The sequence below is a fragment of the Limulus polyphemus genome, unplaced genomic scaffold (genome assembly GCF_000517525.1).
Source record: "Limulus polyphemus unplaced genomic scaffold, Limulus_polyphemus-2.1.2 Scaffold5411, whole genome shotgun sequence".
NCBI lineage: Eukaryota > Metazoa > Arthropoda > Merostomata > Xiphosura > Limulidae > Limulus > Limulus polyphemus.
In genome coordinates this window covers 42,677-54,019 of record NW_013671021.1, presented here as the reverse complement: position 1 = coordinate 54,019, position 11,343 = coordinate 42,677, and the positions used below count along the sequence as shown (strand labels likewise).

The 11,343-nt window shown below is 31.4% G+C and overlaps 1 protein-coding gene across 1 annotated transcript; it reads right to left on the bottom strand.

Moving 5' to 3' along the window:
- Positions 1-7,701: 7,701 nt before the first annotated feature.
- LOC106472537 lies at positions 7,702-8,037 on the bottom strand. The gene has a single exon (XM_013933192.2). The coding sequence runs from the start codon at positions 8,035-8,037 to the stop codon at positions 7,702-7,704; it is 336 nt and encodes a 111-aa protein (XP_013788646.2).
- Positions 8,038-11,343: the final 3,306 nt, after the last annotated feature.

Below are 11,343 nucleotides of genomic sequence, written 5' to 3'. Positions count from 1 at the left end.
TCTGTTTACAGGGTGCTGTTGGGCAAATTAATGAATCTGCATATTATGGAACTGTCATTCCCTTACCTATTCATAGATGGCAAGACAGTCGAGGCATTTGTTTACAGATTTGTTTCTTACTGGAAACATCAATGCTGGATGCATTCACTGACATCTATGCAAATATAATACTTTATTGTTAATGTTGCCAATAACAATAATAAAAACAATACATTTATTTAGTATTATGGAAAAATAGGATCATTAGTAGTTAAATGTTAATTGATATCTTATGCATTTAAAAAATATATAATTTTACCAACTGCATCTAACACACAAGGCAGCTTTAAGTTCTAATGGTAAGAATAAAAGTTCTCTGGCTGAAGAGAGGATACACCCCTCTAGTAGCACCCCATCTTGGAGTGGAACGAAATGCATCTCTTACTTAATATAGTAAGCGTTATTACACACAAAGAAAATTTATGTTGGAATGGTAAGTATAAACATTATTAAATACATAGAAATTTTATGTTTAAATGCTAAATATTAACGTCATTAAATATAACACAACTTTATGTTTTAATGGTAAGTATAAACATTATTAAATACAAAGAAATTTTATGTTTAAATGCTAAATATTAACGTTATTAAATATAACACAACTTTATGTTTTAATGGCAAGTATAAATCTTATTATAGACAATAAAACTTATGTCAATTTACTTCTAGACTGAGATCTCACTTTACTGCTTGTCTCAGATCTTACAGGTTAAGTTGTTTCATACAGAGTGTATAAGGACAAGAAAGTCGTAAAACACTTTAATTCTTGACTCAGGTCTCACAGGTTAATTTGTTTCATTTAGAGTGTATAAGGACAAGAAAGTCATAAAACACTTTACTTATTGTCTCAGGTCTTACAGGTTGATTTGTTTTATATAGAGTGTATAAGGATAAGAAAGTCATAAAACACTTTACTGCTTGTCTCAGATCTTACAGGTTAAGTTGTTTCATTTAGAGTGTATAAGGACAAAAAAGTCATAAAACACTTTACTTCTTGACTCCGGTCTTACAGGTTAAGTTGTTTCATATAGAGTGTATAAGGACAAGAAAGTCATAAAACACTTTACTTCTTGACTCAGGTCTCACAGGTTAATTTGTTTCATATAGAATGTATAAGGACAAGAAAGCCATAAACACTTTACTTATTGTCTCAGGTCTTACAGGTTGATTTGTTTCATTTAGAGTGTGTAAGGACAAGAAAAGTCATAAAACACTTTACTTATTGTCTCAGGTTTTACAGGTTAAGTTGTTTTATTTAGAGTGTATAAAGATAAGAAAGTCGTAAAACACTTTACTTATTGTTTCAGGTCTTACAGACATAAAATAAGAATTAAAACGAAGTTTTATGACTAATTTTTGCAGTGTGTTATAAATGTCTTAGGTTTTGTATTAGGGTTTTCTTAATCAAACTTGTATTTCTTATTTAGATAGTAAACCGTACATTGCCCAAACATTATTGTAGCTATATATATCTTATAGTTGTCATGGAAATAGGCATATCGTTTCTTTAGACAGACATGTCTTATTACACAGAAAAATGACATGTGGTTTTAGTAATATAAGTTATTATTTTAGTATGTGAGATATCGTGAACCGGCGTATCATAAAGTTACCATGCCAACAAAGGAGGAATCTTTGCAGTGCGTGTAGTTTGGCAGTGTTCGAGACACGCCCTCCACCTATCGATTAAATAAACTTATATTTAAGTGAGACTACACTATCTTTTATCGCAAAATGACCGCGTTGTGAGCTAAAGAAAATATATTGTGAGAATTAATAGGAGCCTACAATAAGAAAATCCTAGTTTAGGTAAAACAAAATCAGTTTCTTAGTTCGTTTACTTTCTAAAGCTGGTCTGTAACTCCTTTTAAGCTTCATTTAAACATTTATATATTTTTCCCTCTTATAAAACGACACTATTTTGAATACTTAACCTATACAGCGTGATCAACACTTGAAGCATTGTTAAGATATAGTGTGTTGAAAGTAGATTACTGATTGGTACCTGTTGTATTCACTTTTGTTTCCAACTGGTCAATATGCATTCATAACATACCTGATGTATTCACTTTTGTTTTGTTTCCAACTGGACAATATACATTCATAACATACCTGATATATTCCCGTTTGTCTTGTTTCCAACTGGTCAGCATACATTCTTAACGTATCTGTTAAATTTTCTCGTGTTTCCAACAGGTCAATATACATTCATAACATACCTGATATATTCACTTTTGTCTTGTTTCCAACTGGTCAGTATACATTCTTAACGTACCTGTTATATTCACTTGTATTTCTAACTGGTCAATATACATTCATAACATACCTGATATATTCACTTTTGTCTTGATTCCAACTCGTCAGTATACATTCATAACATACCTGATGTATTCATTTTTATTTCCTATTGGTCAGTATACCTCTAAAATGGGAATGAACTTGAGGTCAGGACTTTGACTTATATAGACGCTTGTTTGTTTTAGCGCAAAGCTGTGCAATAAGTTATCTGCACTTTGTCCACCGCTGGTAATCGAACCACAAATTCCATCGTTTAAAGTCCATAAACTTCACTGACCCAACAAGGTACTTGGCTTAAATAAGTGCTAGTATGATAGCCTATTGAAATCAAATCGTAAGATTACTGGATCAAGATACTTGAAACGAGGTGGTTCTTTAACAATACGATACTAATAAGTTAACAAAATTATACAAGAAACTATCATTACCTACAATACTTTGAAATGCGTATGCGAATTAATGTTAAAAAACTTATATTATAAAACTGGCAGCCAACAATAAAACTACTACTGAAACTTATATTACAAAACAGGTAGACAACAATAAAACTACTACTACTATAACTCATATTACAAAACTGGTAGCCAACGATAAAACTACTACTATAACTTACATTACAAAACTGGTAGCCAACAATAAAACTAGTACCAAAACTTATATTATAAAACTGGTAGACAACAATAAAACTGCTATTAAAACTTATATTACAAAACAGGTAGGCAACAATAAAACTACTACTACAACTTATATTAGAAAACAAAATACATAAACTGTAAAAGGATGTTACAAGTACCATAAACATGTACCATTAGGTTGTTGCGCATATATAAATATTTACCGGTGGGCTGTTACGTATATAAGCATCTATTGGCATGTTGTCACATATATAACAGCCCTGTACCAATATTTCAGTTCGATGTCATCCAAGCACGTGCTCGTAGTTTTAATTAAAACACGAGCATAACTCCAAGAGACCATCCAGGACGGAATACTCATAATTTATCCGAAACTTTGAACGTACCTGATATATTCACTTTCTTTTGCTTCCAACTGGTCAGTATACATTCTTAACGTACCTGTTGTATTCACTTTTGTTTACAACTGGTCAATATACATTCATAACATACCTGATGTATTCACTTTGTTTTGTTTCCAACTGGTCAGTATACATTCTTAACTAGACAACGATAAAACTACTACTATAACTTGTATTATAAAACTGGTAGACAACGATAAAACTATTATTATAACTTATATAATAAAACTGGTAGACAACAATAAAACTACTATTATAACTTATATTACAAAACTGGTAGCCATCAATAAAACTAGTACTCTAGTTTTATAATAAAAGTTATAGCAGAAGATTTATCATTGTCTACCAGTTTTGTAATGTAAGTTATAGTAGTAGTTTTATCACTGGTTAGCATATTTGTAGTATAAGTTATAGTAGTAGTTTTATTGTTGTCTACCTGTTTTGTAGTATAAGTTTTAGTAGCAGTTTTATTGTTGGCTACCAGTTTTATAATACAAGTTATAGTAGTAGTTTTATCGTTGTCTACCTGTTTTGTAATGTAAGTTATAGCAGAAGTTTTATCGTTGTCTACCTGTTTTGTAATGTAAGTTATAGCAGAAGATTTATCGTTGGCCAATGATAAATCTTCTGCTATATCTTATATTACAAAACCTAACTGTTTTACACTCACAAAAAAGAAATCTATCTTTCTATAGGTATTTGAAGAACTTGTGGCATTCCACCATAATTTAATTCTTCGTATTGTTAGCCGACACTAGGCAGCTGGTACATAATTGAATTGAGTTGTTTAAACATTATTATTTAAACATGGATTATTTTGTTGTGTTATTGTGTTTAAGGTTGAGAAACTTCACCTCTGTAAATAGTGGATTATTTTGTTGTGTTTTTATGTTTAAAGTTGAGACTCTTCATCACTGTAAATAGAGGATTATTTTGTTGTGTTATTGTGTTTAATGTTCAGTTACTTTATTACGGTAAATAGTGTATTATTTTGTTGTGTAATTGTGTTTAAAGTTGAAAATTTTTCTGACTTTGAATAGTGGATTATTTTGTTGTGTTATTGTGTTTGAGGTTGAGAAACTTCATCAATGTAAATAGTGGATTATTTTGTTGTGTTATTTTTTTAAATCTGAGACTCTTCGTCACTGTAAATAGTGGATTATTTTGTTGTGTTATATGTTTAAAGTTGAGACATTTCATCAATGTAAATAGTGGTTTATTTTGTTGTGTTATTGTGTTTAATGTTCAGTCACTTTATCACGATAAATAATGGATTATTTTGTTGTGTTATTGTGTTTAAAGTTGAAAAACTTCATCACTGTAAATAGTGAATTATTTTGTTGTGTTATTGTGTTTGTGGTTGAGAAACTTCATCTCTGTAAATAATGGATCATTTTGTTGTGTTATTGTGTTTGAGGTTGAGAAACTTCATCATAGAAACTATATCCGTTATCTATTCTATTGTAACATACCAAGTATTATAACATCATGGAAACTATATCCGTTATCTATTGTAACATACCAAGTATTATAACATCATGGAAACTATATCCGTTATCTACTCTATTGTAACATAAGTATTATAACATTATAGAAACTAATATCCGTTATCTATTCTATTGTAACATAAGTATTATAACATTATATAAACTATATCCGTTATCTACCCTATTGTAACATACCAAGTATTATAACATCATAGAAACTATATCCATTATCTACTCTATTGTAACATAAGTATTATAACATCATAGAAACTATATCCGTTATCTATTCTATTGTAACATAAGTATTATAACATTATAGAAACTATATCCGTTATCTACCCTATTGTAACATACCAAGTATTATAACATCATAGAAACTATATCCGTTATCTACCCTATTGTAACATACCAAGTATTATAACATCATGGAAACTATATCCGTTATCTACTCTATTGTAACATAAGTATTATAAAATTATAGAAACTATATCCGTTATCTACCCTATTGTAACATAAGTATTATAACATTATAGAAACTATATCCGTTATCTATTCTATTGTAACATAAGTATTATAACATTATAGAAACTATATCCGTTATCTACCCTATTGTAACATACCAAGTATTATAACATCATGGAAACTATATCCGTTATCTACTCTATTGTAACATAAGTAGATAACGGATATAGTTTCTATGATGTTATAATTTATGTTACAATAGAATCTATTATAACATTATAGAAACTATATCCGTTATCTATTCTATTGTAACATAAGTATTATAACATCATAGAAACTATATCCGTTATCTATTATATGCTAGATTTTCTTAAACAATTCCTTCGCTTTTGAGAATTGGTCACTTTTGCTTTGTTTGCTTTATAAACCCTCACTTTCAAGTCTGGCCGTTGGGAGTATGTAGACTTTATTTTACAAGGTCATCCTCAAATGCTGTGGTGAATTGAAACCGGTAGAATTAGACCAGATACACTAGCGGTCATACATTTACACAGGCTGTACTATTGTCCTGTGGACATCTAGCTGGAACTTGCCACATTTGAAATAAGACGTAAGATTGTACGTATTTCTATAACTTATAACATTAAATTTACATAATGCAGTATGTGTCGTACTTGTTTAGAGTACTAGCTTTTTACGGTAAGGTAAATATTGTGTATTAAGATACAGTACTACATTTCAGTCAAATAACATTGTCAACAAGTTCTACATAGACAAAATATCAAATATGTGCAGGTTTAAAAAAACGCCTAGACAACTTAGTCTTGCGTCTATAAATATTTGATAACAGGGATATGAATGTGAATTTGGGCAGCACAGACAAGAACTAAAATATCGACTTGTAAAGAATGATAAGAAAAGCAATATTAGTTGAGCTGTCGTGATGTGGTGAACAATAGAACTTGTACAGCACTCAGTTTAATTAGTAATGTTTTATATGTAGTCCAAAGACTTTTTACGTTTATAACGAAATCTGACGATCAATTCATGGAAGTGTGACTCGGTTCACGGTGAAACATATTGCTTACAGCGTTTTTGGTTATAAATAGATGCATTTTTGAAGCCATAGTTTAATTGGACTGTCTACTCTTTTAATTAATAGCTTGACATTTTCTAAATAAAACTATAGTTTAATTGAACTGTCCACTCTTTTAATTAGTAGCTTAACATATTCAATAAAACCATAGTTTAATTGAACTGTCCACTCTTTTAATTAGTAGCTTGACATTTTCTAAATAAAACTATAGTTTAATTGAACTGTCCACTCTTTTAATTAGTAGCTTGACATTTTCTAAATAAAACTGTAGTTTAATTGAACTGTCCACTCTTTTAATTAGTAGCTTAACATATTCAATAAAACTATAGTTTAATTGAACCTTCAACTATTTTAATTGGTAGCTTAACATATTCAATAAAACCATAGTTTAATTGAACTGTCCACTCTTTTAATTAGTAGCTTGACATTTTCTAAATAAAACTATAGTTTAATTGAACCTTCAACTACTTTAATTAGTAGCTTAACATATTCAATAAAACTATAGTTTAATTGAACCTTCAACTGGTTATATTTCATTCCCTGGGGAATCTAAACTTCGTCCCCTAGTGGCTCAGTGGTAAATCTTATAACGCTAAAAACCGGGTTTCCATACCGACGGTGGACACAGCACAGATAACCCATTGCGTAGCTTTGCACTGAAAACCAAAGAAACAAGCAAAATTTTAGATTTAACGTACTTTTCAGATTTCGCTCCTAGATTTAAGAGAAACAACTTTAGCTTGAACTGAAATTTGTTTCTGACATAAAGCACTATTTCTCAGGTTACTTACCTAGAATAACAGACCTGGAGCTTACGCAAAGCACTATTTCTCAGGTTTCTCACCTAGATATAACAGACCTGAAGCTTACGTCAAAGCACTATTTCTCAGGTTTCTCACCTAGATATATCAGACCTGGAGATTACGTAAAGCACTATTTTTCAGGTTTCTCACCTAGATATAACAGACCTGGAGCTTACGTAAAGCACTATTTTTCAGGTTTCTCACCTAGATATGCCTCTTGCATCTAGGTAAAAACTGTGAAAACAAAATACTTCACAATCAAACGTAAGCTCAAATTAAGATTGAGTTGTTGATTTTCGAAGCTTGTTATATCTAAAAATGAAATTTAAAATACTTCGTAATCTATGGTCATACATAAGCTCCAGGTCTGATATATCTAGGTGAGAAACCTTAGAAATAGTGTTTTACGTAAGCTCCAGGTCTGATATATCTAGATGAAAACCTAAGAAATAGTGCTTTACGTAAGCTCCAGGTCTGATCTCACCTGCTAAAAGCATCTTCTTCCAATTTGGACAGTGGTCGTGCTAAGGTCAACATTTTCCAGTCAATATCAACTTGACTAAGGTCTCTGATCCTGATATTTCGCATGGCTACTGGAATAGGGTCAATAAATTGTTCTGAATGCCTAGAAGTGACCTTATCAAGATTGAGAATGTCTGACTCAGAAACATACTCCTGCCGAAGTCGAAGTTCTGGTAGTTTCCAAAGTGCAGAATTTAAATCTTCTCTTGTACGGATCTTTAATTTACTAAAATCTAGGAAGTTCAAAGTCACCTCTTGGGAGTCATCATCTTCATCGAATCGAAAGGAAGCCATTGGTCGAGGAAGTTGATACACGAGGCGAATAAGTTAGTAATACAGTTTATACCCTAAATCACCCATATATGTAGGTTTCATACCTGAAAACATTATAAGTTATCAGACTTTAGCTAAATTGAAGGTGGATTCTTAACCATGCTAAAACTGTAGTTATATCAAGGTCCCTAACCTATTAAAACTGAAATTTAATCAAGGTCACTCACCTCCTAAAACTGAAACTACATCAAGGTCACTCACCTGCTAAAACGGAAATTATATCAAGGTCACTCACCCGCTAAAATGGAAATTATATCAAGGTCCCTCAGTTACTAAAGCTGAAACTTAATCAAGGTCATGAGATATCTTGATATCACTTCAGTTTTAGCGGGTTAGTGACCTTGATATAACTGCAGTTTTAGCATGTGAGTGATCTTGATATGATTTCAGTATTAGTAGATGAATGACCTGGATTTTAGTTTTAGCTACGACACACGTTTTTACAAGGGATTTTCATATTGATAAGATTAGTTGACCGTGGTGTGATTTTCATTCGAAGTTTGTATTGCTACGTAAATGTACTTATTTTACGTTACAGCACTTAACGAAACGTAATGTTATGTAACTGTTTCAAGCTTTTGGTGGTCAGATAGTTTCGTGCTTTATATTCAAGATTTCTGAAGCTGGAAAATAATGTTGTATTCATGCTCCACGTTTCCGAAGTTGGACAAACACAGTTGTGGTGGACAAAATGCAACAAACTAAACTTTCGTATAATGTATTCACACATCAGAAACACGGTTATTATTTATCTTTACGGAGTTTTAATTGAGAATCAAAGCAACTCAGTTTAAGATAGGTGTTTAAACTAGGCCTAGCATGGGAGGTATATACTACCGTATAGAGTAGTTTTATTGTAGCCGACATGTGAAGCTATTTCACGACTATCATTGAGGATGTAAAATATTACTTAAATATTTTATTCGTAATAAGTGGGCTCTATCGAGACTGTGGGCTTTTAACATATTTCTGAAAGTTTCCAAATTACGTCATTCAAACTTTCTGTAAAGTACTTTTCATTTCCTGCTTAGAGAGAGCATCAACTTCCTGTAAAGTACTGAGGCTTTAGAGAGAGCACTTCCTTTAAAGTACTGATACTTTTGAGGAAGTACTTCCTATAAGGTATTGATTATTCTAGGTTAGTGGGAGTGGAATAACGTAGTTACATACTTGATTTCCAAGTCGTTAGACGTAAATAAGTATAATTCATATTCAAGGTTTGTTGAGAAAGATGAACATTTTAGTTCCTAATACTCATATCTCGAGAGATATAACGAGATTTATTTCAGTTCTGAATTGTTCAGGTGAATAAAAGTACAAACGTAACTCTGTTCAATGACAACAGGGGTAAAGAAACATAGCGAATTTTTGTGCTGTAAGTTAGTGAAGTTGGATGAGCTTTGTGACATATTTCTATTCCACATCTATAAATGTAAGGAAACATGGTGGTTGGTTCCATTTTTGGTTCATGGACTTTAACGAACTTATTTAAGTTTCAGGTTTTTAGATGTGAAAAACACAATGAATACTATTTTTATAGATTAGTTAAATTACAATTAGATGAACCTAATGTCATATTTATTCTCAAGATCGGTAGAATTTTTTCCATCCTTGGTTAGTACGTTTTGATAAAAATAATGACTTTTTTTCTGTTCCATGTTATTGAGATAAACAAACTTTGTTACTACTTATGTTAAGCATGCTAATATACCAATACTTCTGTTTCAGATCTAAGTTTGTCAGTGGTATTCGAGGTTTCTGTTGGTATATCAAGTTAATGTAGCATTATGTTTGCAATGTACTTAAATGATATGCTGTTTCAGGTTTATAGAGCTGGATAAGCTTAATGTAAAAACAATGGTTGCAGACAATACTTCCGCAAGTAGAAGAAACTTTCATCCAGTGAAAACCAAATCTGGTTTAAACATAAAATCATATTCTCATTTGAACAGAAATAAACTCTGTTTCGAGGATTTAGAAGAAGAAAAAGAGCATACAATGAACCAAGAATTTACTTACAGTTTTTACGAAAGGGAGTGTAAGGAGGAAGAAAATCAAGAATTGCCTGAACTCTTGGCTCTAACTGAAAATCTCTTGAAGCCTTCGAAACAAAAAGGAACAATTGATCGTGCTCGAGTATCTACCGAAAACCAAGAACGTTATACTTCAAGACGGAAAACTGAGAAAAACTCAAATAAGAAACTTTCACCATCTAAATCCAGAACAGTAAAGAAATCCGACATATTGGGCAAAAATGGATTGACAAAGGCTGTGTCGGATCAATCGCGAAGTGTAACATTTACTTCGCCTGGAACTAACAAACTGAAACAAGGGTGTATGTTAAAAAAAAGGGAAAAAATTAAGCAGAAGAGAAAAAAGCACAACAATTAAATATGAATATAATTACTTTACATCTCATTAAACCCTACATAGGTGTATTATATAGTTATTTCAGTTTCTATAATAATATATGTTTTCATTTGTTGTGTGCTTCAAACATGAAACAGGTAAAACTATATGATAATATGTTCTCACGTCTTTAAAACGAGGTTTAACAATGAATATTATCCTACCATTATCACGTATCTTTTGCTGCGGTTGGACGAGAAAATATCACATGGTATGAAACATTTGCAATGGTGCTTTGAAAGCTGGGCAACATATTGCATTAATTTGTCCAGTTGTCAAGGTCGTCGCCATACGTGCCTGATATAGTTGCAGAGATTTGCAGACGACAATCTTTTTGCAACACAGTGGAAATATTTAGGCTTACTTTACATACAATATCGGAAATCTCACCAGCATTCTAGGCAAAATTTATGTTTACATTAAACAGGTGCATACTATTATGAGCTATATTTTAACGTTGTAATTTAGATGTTAGCTAGAGGGAGCTTCAGGTATTAAAGATGATATTAAGAACAAAAGATTTAATAAAATAGGCTTCAGAAAGTTCTAAGGATATAACGTCAATTTTTTTTCTAGCGTAATCGAAACTATATTAAATATTAGATATTTGTGAAATGTGTAAAGTTTAGTTTTAAGATAGAGACTCGAATCAATCAGTATGTTTTCGTGAAGTATTTGGATCTGTGTTTGCTATCGCTCATATTGAATTACTTCATGCAAGTAAGTTCATTTATTTTATGTTAATTAATGTCATTTGTAACGTAAGCGAACAACAACTTACATCAGTGTTCTAGTCTGTAGAAACGTCAAACAAGGAAATAAATTAATATGTTGTTGCGTCATCGAGGACACGTGACT